The sequence below is a fragment of the Nannobrachium achirus genome, assembly GCF_963921795.1.
Source record: "Nannobrachium achirus genome assembly, chromosome: 4".
Classification (NCBI taxonomy): Eukaryota; Metazoa; Chordata; class Actinopteri; order Myctophiformes; family Myctophidae; genus Nannobrachium; species Nannobrachium achirus.
Window position 1 is genome coordinate 47,780,155 of NC_137813.1, and position 20,649 is coordinate 47,800,803.

The following is a 20,649-nucleotide window of genomic DNA, read 5'->3' on the forward strand; positions in this document are numbered from 1 at the left end:
TGTAAAGCAGCTTGCTTCTAGACCAGGGGTTCCCAAACTTTTTTGTCTCAGGGCACCCCGTGAATATCTTTTTAAATCCGAGGCACCCCTACATTATAATTTTCACTCCCTGCACCTCATATTTATTGCATATCATTGTTGTCGGGTGGAACCCTTGTATGTTCAAAACCGTTCCTTTTATTTTTATCATCTATAAAATGTACTAAACTAGTGAAAACAGCAGATCTACAAGCACACAACGCCTCGCGATGCGAGGCGTTGTGTGCTTGTAGATCGGCTGTTTTCACTAGTTTTGTGCGACAGAGGTTTCTGCCTGACAGTGATGATATTTTAGTGATTATGTTGCGAGGAAAATGTTGAGATAATAGCCATTTTGGTTAGAACTGACTGAAAATAACTTTGTACTTCAAGTTTAAAATGATACTAAATATTTGTTTAAGTGTCCAAATGAATTCCAAATATTATCAAATGATCTCACGGCACCCCTGGACTGCCGTCGCGGCACCCCAGGGTGCCCCGTCACCCACTTTGAAAACCCCTGCTCTAGGTTAAAACATGCCAGGCTAAATGAGCAGCCTGCACTTTTATTGCAGTTTACTACCGAGGTAGCAATTAGAGAGCTGTTAGCATCAATTACTGTAAAGCAGCTTGCTTCTAGACACCGCCGCTGTCGCCCAGAAACCTTGTATCTTTTCATCTTTTCTCATGAATAAATGAATGCCCTCTTTTATTCTTTAGTGACAGTGTTGTGCACAAGTAGCGAAAATGTCGACGTGTTCACAACAGTGCATCGCATCACCATGCATTATGAACTTGTAGATCAGCTATTTTCACTATTCTTGAAAAAAAAAGAAGAAAGTGATGTCTTTGGTTTTTATAAATACGTAAACAATGGAACAATGTATCAAAAACCACATTGGAACCATTGGAACATTTCGTGAAAAGTAGCGATTTTGGACGTACGTAGGATTTCCACCCGATAGCGTCGATATGCAAAAGACCACCTGATAGCAAGTGACAGCTCTAAAGTCCAAGGGACGACAGCCTGTCTGTCTGTCAGATCATGTCTCTCAGTAGTATACACTACTATGCATATTAAAACACTCCCCATCTCTCTCACAGGAGCAGCTGGGCGGAAAAAAAAGGCAACATTATTATGACAAAAATGACGCGACAACTAATGATGTGTCGAACGTCATTCGACGGGATGCCTTAGCAACCCACTGTTACGGAGCCATTCTTGTAATTTATTAAGCCATTTAGATCGGGAACGCGAATCTGTGTCATGTGCATTAACCATTATTTTATGCATTAGCTATTGAAAAATAGCAGATCTACAAGATTGTAGATCTGCTATTTTTTTTTTTTTTATCATGAACATTTGTGCAAGTCTTTGAATATTTTTGACTCGATTCTCTAAATGTCTTCTAAATCCTTCTTCTAAATCAGTGGCTCTCAAACTTTTCCATATCAAGGAGGACCCCCAAAATGTATTTGGCCGCCAACCCCCATCTCAAAATGTGTCGTTCCAGGGACCCCCCCAGAAGCAAATATTTGAGTTACAAATATTCACTTTAAAAAAAAATCACGATTTTTCAAAAATAGCAGATCTACATGCTCGCAGCGCGGCACTCTGTGCCGCGCTGTGAGCTTGTATATCTGTTATTTTTCATTAGTTAAAGCATTAAATGACTAAATGGGTTAAAAAAGTGGTGCTTTTAGTATCAGTTTCTGCGGGTGATTTTTCAGATTCTCCTTCTGCTGCTGGTGTATGAGTCAGGCAGCAGGCTGCAGTGTCGTGCCAGACCTGGTGTGAAGCACGAGTCTGCACCCGTGAAATCCACAGTGTTGATCTGTCCATGCGTAACTCTGAGAGGGTGCAAAACGCTACGATTCGTACACTCTCCTGAGTTAAACTAGCACTCAGGACTTTTACTGTGTGTAGGTGAGTGTGGGAGGATTGGGCATGAGCAACAACTACCGTAGAAATATTTCCTGGGAAAAAAATAAAGAAATAATAATGATAATACTGAGAGAGAGAGAGAGAGAGAGAGAGAGAGAGAGAGAGAGAGAGAGAGAGAGAGAGAGAGAGAGAGAGAGAGAGAGAAGAGATAACCAACAGCCCACCAACGGAGCTTGGTTACCATAGAGACGATGCAATTCAATCAGCCCTTGTCTATACCAACGAGCCCAAGCCTCAGACTCTCTCGCAAAAGATGAAACCCGATAACAAGCAATGTAATTGGACATGGGTATGGGATGACTGACAGGTGAGCTTTGTGCGTGGGGAAACCCCCCTGGCTTTAGACTTAAGATCAGAGGATATGTAAAATATTGTACCAAAGTGATGGAATGTTTAATGAGGCCATGCACAAAGGGGAAGAGTTCAATATCTAAAAATAAAAAAGTGCTGAAGAAAGTGAGAGTGTGAGAGAGAGAGAGAATAAGAGAGGGAACTGTGGGTAGGTGAGTGCATTCAGAAGAAGAGAGAGGATTGTGGGTAGGTGGGTGCACTCGGGCCGCCTACCCGTCCTTCTTGTAGAACTCCAGCATCATGTTGTCCGTGGCAACGCTGAGTGGGCGTCGGCTCTGGTCGTGCTGCTGCTTGCGCTCCGATTGGTCCATGTCCGGCGAGGGCATGGAGCTGTAGTTGGAGTTGTGGTTGGTGTGGACGGGGCTGCCGTAGCATCCCGTCAGGTTGAACTCGATCTCTGAGGGAACCGACACACACGGGAGAATCCTTTTTGCAGGTCTTTCAGTCCGAGTGTATCTCGGTTAAGGGATACACTTTAGTACAGGGTTCCCCAATAGGCGGCCCACGGGCCATTTGCGGCCCGCGGGGGGCTACTGTCTGGCCCCCACCAACCCCAGTAATAATGGTGGTATAAGAGCAGCAACAACACTAGTATATCGTCATTGTCGGGTGGAAAACCTGTATCTCAAAATGTGTACGTTCTTTTGCAAAGTATAAGCTCTGCTTCATCATACAAGGCCGTCGCACAAAAGTAGTGAAAACAGCAGATCTACAAGCACACAACGCCTCGCGGTGCGAGGCGTTGTGTACCCTAGACATAATTTGGCCCTTGGGGAAAACTAATTGGGGAACCCTGCTTTAGTATGTTTACTAAAACCATGAATACAGAATGTTTACTTGTAAGTAACTCATTATTTCTACATTGTGGTATCCATACTATAATTAGAGAGAGAGGTCAGTCAGAGGTCAGTCAGTAGGAGGTCAGTCAGTCAGTCAGTCACAAAATGCATTATCTATTCACTTCGCTTCAGCGACTGATCTCAAATTTAACATGGCATTGGCCATTAGCATTATACACACGGTGAGTGGAGCGCGAATTTCATTTTCCCCAAATTCTAGCTATTTATTAGCGTTTCTTCACTCTACAGCTTTACAGCCTGTTGTCAGGGTTACGGTCCGTTCCTCCAGGCCATGGGATCTGTAGCCCCGGGCCCACACACACCTCTCTCACAGTTAGGAATGTCTGTCTCTCTCTCTCTCTCTCTCTCTCTCTCTCTCTCTCTCGTCTCTCCTCTCTTCTCTCTCTCTCTCTCTCTCTCTCTGTCTCTCTCTCTCTCTCTCTCTCTCATCTCTCTCTTCTCTCCTCTCTCTCTCTCTCTCTCTGCATGGGTTGCAACGGGTGATGTGTGTCTCATCTTCCAACGGGTATAGAAAAAACTATGTGGAGCAAATACATCCTCATACTTCTATTCACCTAATTTTGCTGGTAAATTATTTGTATCCATCATAATATACACTCCTCCATGGGCTGCTCCTTACATTATGATGCTCCCACATATTCTCACGCACGCACCATGCAGTTACAGTTACTTTCCCCCATAACCCACACTCTGCACATATTTTGCAGCACATATATTCGAACGGGTAAGGTCTAGTTGCTATAGTTTTACTTAAGTAAAACATCTGAGTTCTTCTTCAACCACTGGCACAACTCTTTAAGTAGACACACATCGCTCAAGCACCATAGAAAAAACAAACAGCATGACACGAATCTCCTTTTAGAAAGGAGTTGTGCATCCAAGAAAGTCTATATGGAGAAGTCACCTTTCCGCCATAATCGTCGTTGTCGGGTGGAAACCTTGTATGTCCAAAATCGTTCGTTTTGTATTTATCATTTTAAAAATGATTTAAACTAGTGAAAACAGACGATCTACAAGCACACAACGCCTCGCACCGCCGAGGCGTTGTGTGCTTGTAGATCTGCTGTTTTTCACTACTTTTGTGCGACGGCCTTGTATGATGAAGCAGGGCTTTACTTTGCAGAAAGAACGTACAGATTTGAAACTTGGAGATACGAGGTTTCCGCACCGACAAGGACAATATGGTATCAGTATCTATAACACCACATACAGGTAAGTGTCACACTTTAGTATGTGTCACCCTCACCACCAGGGAAGAACCAATCAGCATGCTGGATGATGGGCTCAATGATGCCAACGATCTGAAGCGACACGGTGTGTCATCATCTCCGTCATGTTCCTGAAAACAACAACAACAACAACTGTCATCATGTCGTCGTTGTCGAGTGGAAACCTTGTAGTGTCCAAGACCGTTCCTTTTGTATTTATCATTTTAAAAATGAACTAAACTAGTGAAAATAGGCCGATCTACAAGCACACAACGCCTCGCACCGCGGAGCGAGCGTTGTGTGCTTGTAGATCTGCTGTTTTCACTACTTTTGTGCGACAGCCTTTGTATAATGAAGCAAGGCTTTACTTGTTGAAAAAAACGTACAAATTTGAAACTTGGAGATACAAGGTTCTTCTGCCCGACAGCGACGATATTGAGTATCAAATACCCTTCCAGTCAGAACAGGAATTGCACTAAGGCTGTCACGATCATTACATTTTAATTGACAATTAATTGTTTCTCAAATAATTGCGAAATAACAATTGAATTGCATTTCTGTCGTTGAGCACTAGAACATTATGAATAACAATTACATTTCTGGATTTTAGGCACAACGTACACAGGGCAGATATGACCAATAGCGTACAAATTGAATAACTTTAATCTTGGAAATAGTGGAAATAGCCGATCCACAAGCAAAAACATGTCACATCATGATGCATTTTGAGCTTGTAGAGCTGCTATTTCCACTAATTTGGAGAATGTTTGAAAACACAGAATGAACATTTTCCAACATGGTAAATGATTATGACGATTATGACCATTATACAAAAAAATAATTGCCGTTATCTCAAATAATTGCAATTAGGCGATTATGTAATAATTGTGAAAGGCCTAAATTTCACACACGTGTGATCAACTGAAGTGACAGACGGAGAACAAAATACGTACACTTCAGAGTGCGTCCAGAGCAGGTTGGGACCGAGGACAATGGCCATGTTGCCAGGAGTCATCTTGTTGGAGTCTTGGTACTACTCGGTCAGCTTGGCTAGGAATTTGATTAGGTATCTGAGGGAGCCAAATGAAAGAGGGCCTATCAGGCTACATAGCCAGAGACAGTGGTGGATCGATCAGCTATCAGCGTACTGTGGAGCTACCGGTAGTAGATCAGCTATTTTCAAATAACCACAGTAAGGCTGGGCAATATTAGGAAAACCTTCGATATTCGATAACGTTGTTGAATAGCTTGATATCAATATAACTCAAAATATTGGTAAAAACAATTGCATTATGTAGTTTTTAATGTTTTTCTACTTTAGGTCCACTGCCCTGCCTAACCCAGATAATGAATAGCATATCCATGCATGCACACTGCACAGTACACATAGATGGGTTAGGTAGGTTTTATTGAAATAATCACAGCTGGTTACAGATGGACTGCTTTTTTTGCATGAGCTACGTGCATGCATAGTGTGTCTGTTAATTCATTTGACACATACACCAATCAAGCCGTGTTCGTTGATATGTATACCTTGCATGTTGATACCTCGATATCGATACATTTTCGATATATTGCCCAGCCTTAAACCACTAAATAGGGCTAAAGTGATTTATGCATGTTTTATATTATAATGTATTTCTCCAAGTAATTAGTAACCAAAGTTTTCAAAATAAATGTAGTGGAGTAGAAGTAAGCCTACTGGAAATTGGAAATACTCCAGTAAAGTACAAAAAACCTCAAAATTGTACTTAAAGGAGTAGTTCACCTCCAAAATGACTTTTTTCTATTGATTACTCATGCCGCAGAGACTTGAGTTCAATAATACTTTATTGTATTTGTCGCATTCCTAAGACAAAAATGTGTTTATAGTAAATTTACCCCCCATTGATTCCGGATGGGGGGACCCGAATGCATGGCCCTGGATGGGGAAACCGTCAGGGTAAGTTTACTATAATATTTTTTTTTTGTCTTAGGAATGCGACAAAAACAAAAAAATAGTATTGAACTCAAGTCTCCATGACTTGAGTAATCAGTAGAAAAAAAGTCATTTTGGGGGTCGACTACTCCTTTAAGTACAGCACTTAAGTAAATGTACTTGGTTCCTTGCCACCAGTGAAAGAGGGCCTATCAAGCTACATAGCCAGAGAGCGCTACGCTTTAACCCATTTAGGCCTATGATTATTGAATGCTTACCAGTGAAAAAAAGCTGATATACACCACGCTGCGAGCTTGTAGATCTGCTATTTTTGAAAAAGTCGTGAAAATGTGTGCAAATCTTTGAATTTATGTATTTCCAAAGCGTTTGTAACTCAAATTTTGCTTCTGGGTGGTCCCTGGAACTAAATGTTTTGAGATGGGGGTCCGTGGTCAAATACATATCATTGTGGGGGTCCTTCACATGAAAAAGTATGAGAACCACTGACATAGTAGTCTCTCAAGAACAGACTAACTGAGCTCCAGTTAAGTGAAAAGGACCTTTTCTTTGACGATGGCTGGCCAGATTGCTGACATAGAAACATAGGGTTTTTCAAAAATTCTTAGAAGGATTCAAAAGACACTTATAGAATCGGGTCAAAATTCGAATTTTCACGATTTTTCAAAAATAGCAGATCTACAAGCTCGCAGCGCGGCACTCGGTGCCGCGTTGTGAGCTTGTATATCTGCTATTTTTCAATAGTTAAAACATTAAATAATGATACATAATACAGTGTACCCGTTCTGAATGGGATAATCTATTCTCCTCAGCCACGCTGTTCAGCCACACACATCCAGCGACCCCGCAGGAGGACTCTCTGATGCTTATCAATATTTCAACGCACGCTGCCAGAGAGGTTTTAGCCCAGTTCCAAGAGACACACACACACACACACACACACACACACACACACACACACACACACACACACACACACACACACACACACTGACAGACATCACACGCCTCAGCGAACGCTTATGTCAATGAGTAAACATCCACTCTCAATATAAATTTCGTCGCTGTCGGGTGAAAACCTTGTATGCCCAAAAACCGGTCGTTTCGCATTTATCGTTTCAAAAATGATTTAAAGTAGTGAAAACAGCCGATCTACAAGCACACAACGCCTCGCACCGCGAGGCGTTGTGTGCTTGTAGATCTGCTGTTTTCACTACTTTTGTGCGACGGCCTTGTATGATGAAGCAGGGCTTTACTTTGCGAAAGAACGTACACATTTGAAACTTGGAGATACGAGGTTTCCGACCGACAACGACGATATGCTACCAACTTCACCCTCTATCTCTATCTCTTATGATGAACGCTTTAGAATTCCGGGCGACTAAAAGAGGGGTTATTTTACAACAGGCCTTTCTTTCATGCGGCGCCCCGCGTGCACATAGCTACTACTGCACGTGGTGTTGATAAGTATTCCATTGATGTAACTTAGTGTACACATGTCAGACACACGTTTGGATTCCCCACAGGACCATTCCGTTCCAGACTGTGAGAATACAAGCCGTTTGTATGTGGTTATGCCTCAGGCTCCCTGGTAAGCACTTAACCCATTCAGAACGGGTACACATAGTGTGTATCATTACTTTATGCTTTAACTATTGAAAAATAGCAGATATACAAGCTCGCAGCGCGGCACCGAGTGCCGCGCTGCGAGCTTGTAGATCTGCTATTTTTGAAAAGTCATGAAAATTTGAATTTTGACCCGATTCTATAAGTGTCTTTTGAATCCTTCTAAGGTTTTTGGAAAAACCTATCTTTCTAGGTCAGCAATCTGGCCAGCCATCGTCATAGAAAAGGTCCTTTTCACTCAACTGGAGCCCAGTTAGTCGGTTCTTGAGAGACTACTATGTCAGTGGTTCTCGAACCTTTTCATGTGAAGGACCCCCAAAATTATATGTATTTGGCCACGGACCCCCATCTCAAATTATTTAGTTCCAGGGACCACCCAGAAGCAACATTTGAGTTACAAACGTTCACTTTGAAAATACGCAGATTCAAAGATTTGCACACATTTTCACGACTTTTTTCAAAAATAGCAGATCTACAAGCTCGCAGCGCGGCACTCGGTGCCGCGCTGTGAGCTTGTACTGGTATATCTGCTATTTTTCAACAGTTAAAGCAGTCAATAATTCTAAGCCTAAATGGGTTAAACCATATACGGTACAGTATACTCCGTGGACCGGGGTCTCCCAGGGGTCCATACGGGTCCCCTCCTTTTTCCCCTCTGTACCAAATTGCTTTGCTGAAAATATCACATCTACAAGTTCACAACGTGTCACATTGTGCAGCCATTTTCACAGAATGTTCGCCTATTTTTTCTTTTTTTTACAGGGTTCATGAGGTTAAAACAAGTGATCTAAATAATGTCATTCTCTCTAAATGAGTCTCTAAAGTGCTCCCAGTGATGATCAATCAATTCTCATTGATTTATTGATATGTAAAATAACAAGCTTCAAGATCTTTTGATTCATCTAAAAAAGGAATTGATAGAATCATCGCAAAGAAGAAGATAATGGATAGCTGCGGCCCTAATGGACTGTACAGTGGCTTAGATTAGATTTATAATAGAAAAGGGGGAATAGGAGTTATGATGAGTGACAGACCTGAAATTGTTTAAGTTGTCTGTAGGGAGCTTTTCACACGCTGTCAGTAAAGCTTGTAGTCTCTGGTCCATATCGGGAACGCTGATGATGATGATGAAAGAAAATTACGACAAGGTTACAATGTGTGTTGTGTCCAAACAACTCAATTGCTTTTCATGTGAGAATGTTGGTAGAACGAATTTTAGGCTACTTTCTGTGTTCCCCACCCACCGCCCCTACTCTTATTATTTTATTTTACCATGGTACCTAAGGGTGCAATCTAAAATGCTGTGTTCAGTTTCATTAAGGAAGCGGTTCTGTACGCACTTGGACGCCTGAATCCACTCGTCGTAAAGTTCAGTGGTCATCAGTGGCTCAGGGAGCTCACGGAGGTACGACTTCAGAGCGCCTGAGGAGAAGAAGAAGAGGATGGACGGAGTTCGAGAGAGAGAGAGAGAGAGAGAGAGAGAGAGAGAGTGAGAGAATGAAGGGGAGAGAGAAAAGAGACAGAGAGAGACAGAGACAGAGGGTAAGACAGCGAAAGCGAGAGGGAGAGAGAGAGAGAGAGGGTAGAATCTCATTAGACCTTAGGGGAGATGTGGTTTTTCTCTCTCGTCAGAAGAATGATCAGGCCCTGCCCCCACATCCACCCCATCCTACACTAGCAGCTAATGCAGCTGACAGATTCATATTACTCTACACATTGCTGCTTCGTCTAAAGCGGTTGGACGTGGAGAGCGCTTTTATAGGCAACCACGTATCAAGGGGGGCAGAGAACAAGGCAGTCTGTCTGTGTGGCAAACGTCACGCTAGTCAAAATAATTAAAAACATTGGTTTAGGATGCATCAGGAGCTTTATTTTTTTCTTTATTTGGATCCCTGTTAGCTGCCACCAAGGTACTGTAGCACAGTGGTTCTCAACCTTTTCAGGCTGTGACCCCCAAAATAAACAAAAAATAAACCCTACGAGCAATAAGAGTTGAGGCATTACATTTTGTATAACATATTGTGAAAATAGCAGATCTACATGCTCACAACCCCTCGCGTTGCGAGGGGTTGTGAGCTTGTAGATCAGCTATTTTCACAATTTCAGCCTCTAATATTTGACAATGTGACCAATAATTGTCAATATTTGACAATTTGACCAATAATCTTTCATTTTAGATGTATTAAAACGTCCTTAAATTGTCACTTTAGACATGGGCAAATACCCTCTATACACTTAAACCTTATGTTGGTGTGAGAGTGAGTGAGAAAACAATGTTGCACATTAAGTTCATCATCTGGGGACCACCCCCAAAATTATTTGGGGACCCCCCCTGGGGGTCCCGACCCACAGGTTGAGAACCACTGCCGTAGCAGATACTCTTCCTGTGGTCCACACACAACAACACAGGAGACCTATCACATGTAACACCTGAGCTACACGAATACAGGAAAACTCCACCTAAAACAAACTCGACCTCATTCGCACGACCGCGCGTTTCCCAGCGGGTCTGTGACCTTAAGCTAGATGCAGAATAGACAGAAATCTAATCTTTGCTTCTGGGAGGTCCCTGGAACAAAATATTTTGCGATAGGGGTCCATCCGTGGGACAAAATATTTTGAGATGGGGGTCCGCGGCCAAAAACATATTTTGGGGGTCCTTAACCACAGATAGGCACATTCTACAAATGTCTTCTAAATCCTAACAGTTTTCTGGAAAAAAAAAAGTATGTTGCTATCAGTGTTTCTTAAACTTTGTCATGTCAAGGACCCCCAGAATGATATGTATTTGGCCACGGACCCCCATCGCAAAATATTTTGTTCCAGGGACCCCCCAGAAGCAAAGATTAGATTTTGGTCTATTCTGCATCTAGCTTAAGGCCCACAGACCCGTTGGGAAACGCGCGGTCGTGCGAATGAGGTCGAGTTTGTTTCAGGTCGAGTTTTCCTGTTACCACCTACACAAGCACATCTGAAAAGTAACCCCAAAGACCTTCAAATAGGTACAATAGATGGGATTTCCACAGAACAGAACAGGTTCTCGCAGATGTGAAGAATACATCTATCTATCGTTTACGCTACAACAACATGTGACCCCGGATGGGTCGCGCGTTGCCATGGCGACGCGCTGCGAGCGAGGCGTATTGTGTGGGTGCGGTTTAACCTGCGATGGCGTGCGGGTCGGCCGAGTACTCCTGAACATCCATAACTCCACAGTCCAGCGAGGCTTTCAGCTTCTTCAGCTTGGAGTTGGAGGGAGCCACCCTGAACAGTCCCTGAGCACCAAACACACAGCGAGCATTAGATCTGAACCTTTATTCTATGTTAGGTATACTGACAAAAATATGTATAGTACAGGGGTCTTCAACGTTTTCAGGCCAAGGACCCCTTAGTTGAGAGAGAGATGAAGCAGGGACCTCCACAACCTGTTCATAGATTCCATATAGTTTCATCGTTTGACAGCACGATCATCAGTGTATTTTGCATTCATGTCAATTTGTGTTTTCAGATATTTAACCACTTGAACCGTCAATACTTAATAAAATTGACCTTTCACTCTGTACTTATTCTGCTCTTTTTCTGCTCAGTTTTCTGAATATGGACGCTAGGGTTCAAGTGGTTAGAAATATAAAAAAGGAGAAAAAAAAAGTTTCAATCGCTGAAAGATTTGGAGGACCCCCTGTAGTAACTCTGGGGACCCCATGTTGAAGACCTCTGGTATAGTATACATACCGGTATATTACTGTACTCAACACTGGCGGATGAACATATCTTGTGTTTGCTTTTAAACATCAAACATCTCAGAGATACAGTCTGTTTGGCCACAACGAGGGACGTTTTTATAAATAAACAGTGCCACATCATGTGGCTCATTTACAGCATTTAAACTAAGGCATTGAAAGTTCCTCTTTCTTGAAAGATAAGTGTCAGCAGTGTATCTGAGCGGCACACACACGCAAGTGCATTGCGACAGTACGCACTTGTGTCCGTGTCCATGTCTGTGAACCATGCACTATGACAGTGGTTCTTAAAGTGGATTCCAGGGACTCTGTGGGTTCCTTTATGGGGGTCTAAATTGACCCATACAAGTCTGTAACTCTGACGGTGTACAAATGGAAGCAAATGTTCATTTGGTTCTATTTGTACACTGCCAGAGTTAAAGACAGACCTTGAAATTTGAATGTTTGAGAAACACCGCACTATGAAATGCAGAGTGTTTGTGCAACTCAGAGAGTGCGTCCATTTGGTTCCATTTGTGCGTTCATTCTTTGAGTTACAAATGTACAAATAAACACTGAGGAACCCCGGTAGGGCTCCTTAGGAAACGCTCAGAGTTAAATTAACACCCATTTAGGCCTAGAATTATTGAATGCTTTAACCAGTGAAAAATAGCAGATATACAAGCTCACAGCGCGGCACCGAGTGCCGCGCTGCGAGCTTGTAGATCTGCTATTTTTGAAAAATCATGATTTTTCTTTGCAAGTCTTTGAATATATCTATTTAAAAGCGAACATTTGTAACTCAAATATTTGCTTCTGGGTGGTCCCTGGAACAACATATTTTGAGATGGGGGTCCGTGGCCAAATGCCTGTAATTTTGAGGGTCCTTGACATGAAAAAGTTTGAGAACAACATGATTTAGGGGAAGGATTTAGAAGTCGGGTCATAGATCGGCTCAAAGATATTCAAAGACTTGCACACATTTTCACGATTTTTCAAAAATAGCAGATCTACAAGCTCGCAGCGCGGCACTCGGTGCCGCGCTGTGAGCTTGTATATCTGCTATTTTTCTAAAGTTAAAGCATAAAATAATGGTTAAAGTGTTTAAAATCCAACGCGACTCGGGCGCGTTCCAGGTATTTGAGAGTTAACACCCAGGGTTTTTGCAGCGTACCTCCTCCTGCATGCCACACTCCAGCAGCATGGTGACACAGGCCTCGATGGGGAAGGCGATCTCTCTCCCGCTGATGTTCAGGTGTTCCTCCAGAGACTTGCCATAGGACGGCTTCTCCACCCACGCCTCTGCAACACAACACACTGGCTGTTGTTTCGGAGAGCAGAGCAGAGCGACGCTGTCATGCAATGAAGTACAGTATATCGTCGTTGTCGGGTGAAAACCGTTGTTGTCGGGTGAAAACCTTGTATGTCCAAAACTGTTCGTTTTGCATTTATAATTTAAAAAAAGATTTGAAACTATAGTGAAAACAGCCGATCTACAAGCACACAACGCCTCGCACCGCGAGGCGTTGTGTGCTTGTAGATCTGCTGTTTTCACTAATTTTGAGCGACAGCCTTGTATGATGAAGCAGGGCCTTACTTTGCGAAAGAACGGACACATTTGAAACTTGGAGATACGCGGTTTCCACCCGACAACGACGATATGCTAGCCACTGGCAGATACAAAAGATACAAAGCTACACGGCATGATTTTAAGATACAAAGCTACACGGCATGATTTTAGCTTTGCATCTTTGTATCTGAAGTTGAACCAGCTTTAGTTCAAGCTGTTTAACATTTGTAGCAGCTACATAAACATAAAGGCTTGGTTTAAAGGAAGGTTTAAAAAGAACAGGGGAACTGAAGTGATAAGGAGTTGTTCCCCCATTACAAGAACCCTTCTCTCTCCATGTGTGGAGAGAGAATGTGAGTGGAAATGCTTAAGCAACACTTTGTTCATTTTGTGGCGCTGTACCGTAGCTGCCAGTCTGATGTTGAAGCCAGCTCAATGCTGTTTTGTAGGTTTGTAGCGAGCATCAAAAGCTACAAGTGTCGGGCGTTCGTTTGTGTCTTCATGCCGCTTTATATGATAATGAATGGTAGCCTGTAGCTTTGTCAGTATAAACATATCATTATTTACAGCACCCTTCAGTGCATACTTGGACCCATCACACACGAGCGCACACGCACGCACAAACACATGCACACATACACGCGCACACACACACACACACACACACACACACACACACACACACACACACACACACACACACACACACACACACACACACACACACACACACACACGCACACACACAAAGCTCACCTTGGTGGGCTTTAATCTGGGGCAGGATACTCTGAAGAATCTCTAATGACTTCCTATGATACTCCGCCTGTATTTCTATCAACTGCAGAGGGAACAAATTACAAACAACATAATATAATCTTTTACAGCAACGGGTCTAACATAACATCTAATCTATTACGTGCCACGCATTGTTTAACTGTAAGAATAAGCGGGACATAGCAAATGGCATTTGGATCAAATTAACTGTAGCAATATGAGATGAGAAGGAAAACATATTCACCGTCTGAAAGTAGTTTGCATAGTCTATTTCTTTGGCCACAAAATTGTACATATCCGCCGACAACTGATCCTGAGGAAGAAAGTAGAGCACACCAGTGACCTCCTAAGACATTTCTCACAAATGTATCTCATTGATGTCCCAGATATCTGATATGATTGTGACGTTGTGATCCCATTAAGTCTGTTACCAAGGGAAGGTTATAAATCATGCTGAGCAGAGGAATTAAAGAATATTGACAGTGGTGGAAACTATGTACTCAAGTACTTTACTTATTTTGAGGTATTTTTTACTTTACTGGAGTATGTCCAATTTGTCATACCTTTACGTCTACTCTATTACTGTACATCTCAGAGACAAATATTGGTTTTGCGACTGTAGGTCGCAGTTTACCATCAGAACCGTCACAGCTTGTCCGTGTCTGTCCAGACAGACGTCCGGACGGGTAACGCCTGACACTGTGGTTTCCCTGACACATCACTGTGACATCACAGGTGACATCACAGTGATGACAGATACTCAGAGCAGGGATCTCCATATATGGGCATAAACAGGTGACACCACAGTGATGTCAGATACTCAGGGCAGGGATCTCCATGAATGGGCATAAAAGGGATTCTGTTAGGGATCTCCATATATGGGCATAAAAGGGATTGTATCCCAGATGATGCCCTGTTAGGTTAAATATCTCTAAACACAAATTGACATGATTCCAAAATACACTGATGATTGTGCTGTCAAAAAATGAAACTATATGGAATCTATTAACTCACCCACTGCATAGGACGAGTTTGACAAGCTATATTTATGGGTCCACTCTGCTTATGACGAGTATGACGAGTTATCAATTAGCTTTAATAACTATAAAACAAAAAAGTATGATCGCCGATTCGCCGTCCATAGCGCTCTATGGAAGGGCCCTATTCACAAAAACCGGATCCAAATCTTCCAAAACGGAAATGGGGGGGCGGGACAACGACGCCTGTATCCTGTCTGCCGAAATCCCATGCTGTTTAATGTCATGCAACACCCACGCTGGGCTCAATCGGTTTCGCTTTGGGAAATGGCAGGCTGTTGGGTTTTGTAGCTTACACTGACTGGATCGTATTGTGAATGGAATCGGTGAACCATCGCGCAATGGATTCGCGCGCGCGCCCACGTTAAAGGTAGGCAAAATCCTGGCGGTGTGGACCCTCAGAAGGGGTCTTAAAATGGGGGTAAATGAGTTAACAGGTTGTGGGGGTCCCTGCTTCATCTCTCTCTCAACAAAGGGGTCCTTGGCCTGAAGATGTTGAAGACCCCTGACTTAAGTAAAACATGTGAGTAACTTTCCCCTACATATTGGTAGTGGACACACTGATAGGTTGACTCACCCTGCAGATCTCCATTCGATTGGCTGCTTCCTCCATCTCCTCGCGGAGGGACTCAGCTTTGGCACCGGGCTGCTGAGTGCTCGGGTGACTGGATGACTTAGATGACTGTTGATATCTGCAAGCATGACGTAAAATAGGCATCACTATTGATAAGTTCACATTCATTAAACTGGTGGTGCCATAGTTTTGTTCTTTTTCCGGTTTTCAAGTGTCTATGAGGTTGACAGTACTTCATTAGACCCCCTGGTGTGGTTGTTATGAGCAATTATGTATTCCCTTTTTATTTTGGATTCAGGGACGTGCTGGGCCCCTGATTCAGCCCGGGAAAAAGAGTTGGAGAGGCCCTCATTGCACGCTATAGAGAGAGATCTCTCTCTATAGACGGGTCCACGTTACACTGATAACAACTAGATGCGTGCGCAGGGTCGGTACCAAAATTAGCCAATGAAACCAGCGCTCCCCAAAACAACAGGTTTGGGGATTGGACGGAATTGATTACATGATACAGTCAGCTGTGCATTTAGTCTCAATGTTTGTAAACAAGAAACCCGTCTATAGCGCTGCTGCTGCTACTCAAAGATTTGCCATTTCAGATCATGACAAGTGACAAGCCAGTGGGCCAATTACATGAGTTATATTTTGTTGTTGTCGGGTGAAAACCTTGTATGTCCAAAACTGTTTGTTTTGTATTTATCATTTAAAAAATTATTTAAACTAGTGAAAACAGCCGATCTACAAGGCGTTGTGTGCTTGTAGATCTGCTGTTTTCACTACTTTTGTGCAATGGCCTTGTATGATGAAGCAGGGCTTTGCTTTGTGAAAAATATTATACATTTGAAACTTGGAGATACAAGGTTTTTGCCCGACAGTGACATTTTATTTTTAATTTCTTTCCTAATGACCGGCCTGGACCGGCCGGGAATGAACCGGCCGTTCGGGAGCTGTCCCGTTTTTCCCAATGGCCAGCACGTCCCAGTTTGGATTTCTTCCCGGTGGCTGACACCTTGTGGGTCAAAAGTGCCAATCCAAAAACAGTAAGTAAATGACATCATATAATCATCCCCTACCCTTTTAACATTCACCCAACACTGTGGGTGTGGCTAACTTCAGCTGGGTCACTGGTGGGTGTGGTCACATAAAAAACTAGTTTTAGGTCTTTCTGTACACTCTTTTGGAAAACACCCTCCTCCTAGTATATAGTCATAATACCTGATAATCATGTTTTAGGGGGGAAATAAATCATGGCACTTCATATTTAATGCAGGCAAATAAACATACACCATGGCATGGGCAGCACAAGCTGTGCCTTTGAAAAGGCGTCTCAGGCAGCTAAATGATTCATCAGTTATCTGGCTAGCAGGCTAAAACCCCCTATAGCCTACATCTTAAGAAATCAATTGAACTAGTTGTACTGTAGTGAGAGAATTGTTTTCAACATGTCTACATTGGGATGCAGTGATGTACTGTACATATAAATGCATAATAATATAGCGATGACAACATGCTAACGTGAGCTTGGACTTGAGTCACTGTGGCAGCGTGAGCTGAGCTGGGATTATTGATGTAGAAAAGTGGGCTGAACTGTGTGGTTCACCGTATGCACGTACAGTATAGCAGCGTGAGAGATCTACCGATGTCTCTGGTTCACATTGTCACATTTCCTGGGGTAATCTGCCCAGATCATGCATGTCATGCATGTCTTCTTCTTCTTTTTTAGTTTTTTACTCTCAAAAAAGCATCTGCCTCCTGTGAATTGTTTTATTTTAATTTTTAATTATTTTATTTATATTTTGTTGCTGAGTGAGGTCAGCAACCAAAGTGACATGAGTGAGATGAAAAAACCTGAGTGAAATGTGCCAATGTCAACCAGAGACATCGGCACATGCTCACAACGCCTCCCAACGCGAGGCGTTGTGAGCATGTAGATCGACTATTTTCACAAATTCTGCCTCTAATATTTGACAATTTGGACAATGTTATATTTGTCATTTTAGAGGTATTAAAAATTCCTTCAATTGTCACTTTAGAAATGTGCATATACCCTCTATACACTTAAACTTTATGTTGGTTTGAAAAGAATGTTGCACATTAACTCATTCGTAGTTTACGGCCGTAAAGCCCGTTAATTTCTCTATGTCTTTCACTGCCGGCTTCTCCTACCGGTTAACGTGGGCGCTCGTCCAGTTCCCATCGTGCGTGATCGGACACTGCTATGCATCGTGTGTTCGCGTATTCCATCAGCTTCTCAAATCCGTTGAAACTTTTTCAATTGATCAATAAGTTCTCCATCTGTAAGCCGCGGAGTTCAGACAGAAAGCTTACGGGCCAAAATAGAGGACGGACTTCCGCTTCCGGTTCAGGGACTCCAATGTTAAGTTGTCCGCTCAATAATGTGTCCGTGTAGAAACCGATCACGGAGCATTAGTTCCGGCCTATTTTAGTTCGGCTTCGATAAAAAAAAATGTTTTTAATTAATTTTTATTACATTTACGGGTTCTACGGGCATGGCAGAGAAGGGGTACAAAGGGGTATTTTGAGGGCAGAGTTTGAGTTAAGTTAATCATCTGGGGACCCCCCAAAATAATGTGGGGACCCCCCTTCTTGAGAACCACTGCCTTAAAGGAATGAACAACAAACGATGAGAGGGACGAGTGCGCTTCACCTTGTGCGGGATGAGTCCATGTCCAATACAAGCTTAGCTAAGTGTTTCCTCTGCTTCTGGATGTTGGGGATGTCCACCTACGACACAGGAAATTAAACACAAGTCCAATAATTAATCCGCGGGACAGGAGGATTACCTCTCACAAAAGAAATTCGCTGATTTTATTACTGCTAAAATGGGACAGATTTGCTCTGTAATTCAATCTCCTGCAGTCACATTAAGGACAAAGCTGTCATGATAGTGCCTGTTAGTGCAGGGCCGGTTATGCAGGCATAAGCAATATAAGCGGTCGCTTGGGGCCACAACCAATAAGGGGGCCACATCACAGGAAGAAGATTTGTAACATTATGTCATGTATCCCCTATCCAAAAACTAGCAGTAAGCCATTTACCATGAGAGGGAGTGGGTTGTTGGCTGATTTACCGGAACCACTGTTTCAGGGTTGTGGCACGAGGTGAAGCCGAGTGCCAAACAACCCCGAAACAGTGGTAAATCAGCCAACAACCCACGACCCTCGAATGGTAAATTGCTTTTCTACCACTTCTACCATATAAATTAAAGAAAACACAGTTGTAACTTGCAAATGTTACAACTGCAACACAACAGTGGGCGGGGTCCATTAGCCAACTCAAGGTTGTTGACTGATTTACCACTGTTTTAAGCCAATCAGAATCCAGTATCTGAACATGTGACCACAAAAAGTGGTAGAATTATTATTTTAATATGCCCTCCCCCTTCCTCCTTCCCCATAATCCCCAACTTCACTATAGGCCTGGCTGCCTGTATTTGATTCATGAGCAAGTCAATATGCCATTTTTGATCTGGTGCTGCAGATTATTTTAGGTGGCCCCCCACTGACGGATGCACGCTTTTGCGTACATCCGTCAGTGGGGGGCCACCTAAAATAATCTTGCATAGGGCCACCTATAGACCTAGAACCGGCACTGTGTTAGTGGTTTGTGTGGCTCACCTCGGCGAGCTCATAGAGAGGCTCCACCACGTCGCTCTCTATCTGGTGCTCGAAGTGGACGAGCTCCTGAGCCAGCCTCTCCTCCGTCTCCCCACACATCCTCAGCATCTTCCTGTTTGGCCACATCCACATCACAGAGGTCAATATCACTCCACACGTCTGATCACAAAGTCAGCAGCAACGTGACATCCGATCACAAAGTCAATAACATCACCACGTCTAATCACAGCAAAGTCCACGAAATCCTCACATTCAATACAACGTAAATCAAAGTCCTGCAAAGTCACGATTATGACATTTTACTTGGCGATTAATTGTCGCACAAATAGCCGATCTACAAGCTCACAACGTATCGTGATGTGATGCATTGCGAGCTTGTAGATCTGCTATTTCCAATACTTTTTGAAAAAACTAAACTATACGAACTTTTTCAGCATGGAAACGATTATGAAGATTATGCAGAACAATTGTGATTATCTCAAATAATTGCACGCACAGACAAACAGGGACACACAGACAGACAGGGGTGAACGTGATGATCTCTGATGCCCGTACGGCATATACCGTACGGCGATTATGCAGCATTATGACTTCTATTCACAACCAACAACACCACCACCACAGCCAATCACAATGTCTCACTACAAAAGGTGCTCCCAGTCCTCGGAGCACAGGTCAGGTAGGTTATTGTTGGCCAAGGATGTTCAGAATTCAGTCATTATAGAACTGAGTGGAATCTGTAGAAGTCGGGGGATTAATGTTGATGTTATTGCACAATTGATTTGTGAGAGTGTAGAATATAGTTTTGTGTTGAGTTACTGTTAATTCTGTTGTTATGAAGTGGCTTCTTGTAGTGTTCTAGTCAGACTGTTTTTGGGTGGAGGTTGTTTAGTGGCGTATTTGGGGTGTTTAGGTAAGTTTCATGATGATGGGTTCAGTTGCGATGGACATTAGGTGGGGATTGATATGTACATAGTAATTTGTCGCTGATATGGATGCCAATCTTATCAGGATGGCCTATGAAAAATCGGACAGATCCGGATTGATCACATGACTATAGAGATAGAGACAAAATCTGTAGGAGTCATTTATTTTTAAAAAAGAAAAAGAAAATTGGCCTCCCGGAGGCGCTATAACAGGCATTGGGGGAGTGTGTGTGCACATTTTCACGTTGATTGGGCCAACGGTGCCGGAGATTAGCTGCGTACAGACACACACACGAACAGACACTAAAGCCAATCTGACGGAATTTAAATGCACAAGAGGAGCCGTGAGAACAGACAAATTTCACTGACTCAATAATTAACAATGACTGTGTGCGCACACACACCTACAAGTGTGTGTGAATGTGCGTGTGAAAGCCGGTGTAAAGCCTAATTTACACTTTGTGCCACGA

At 43.0% G+C, this 20,649-nt stretch overlaps 1 protein-coding gene across 1 annotated transcript in view; it reads right to left on the bottom strand.

Moving 5' to 3' along the window:
• The window catches only part of arhgap44a (Rho GTPase activating protein 44a), a gene marked incomplete at both ends in the record, with an annotated part of 66,355 nt that overhangs the window by 15,351 nt on the left and 30,355 nt on the right, over window positions 1-20,649 (bottom strand). Inside the window, 14 exon segments of the mRNA XM_080723953.1 lie at window positions 2,528-2,711; window positions 4,421-4,490; window positions 4,492-4,513; window positions 5,336-5,415; window positions 5,419-5,452; window positions 8,979-9,059; window positions 9,285-9,366; window positions 11,108-11,219; window positions 12,838-12,965; window positions 13,990-14,071; window positions 14,252-14,320; window positions 15,622-15,736; window positions 18,284-18,360; window positions 19,254-19,365. Coding sequence (XP_080580079.1) covers window positions 2,528-2,711; window positions 4,421-4,490; window positions 4,492-4,513; window positions 5,336-5,415; window positions 5,419-5,452; window positions 8,979-9,059; window positions 9,285-9,366; window positions 11,108-11,219; window positions 12,838-12,965; window positions 13,990-14,071; window positions 14,252-14,320; window positions 15,622-15,736; window positions 18,284-18,360; window positions 19,254-19,365 — 1,248 coding nt within the window.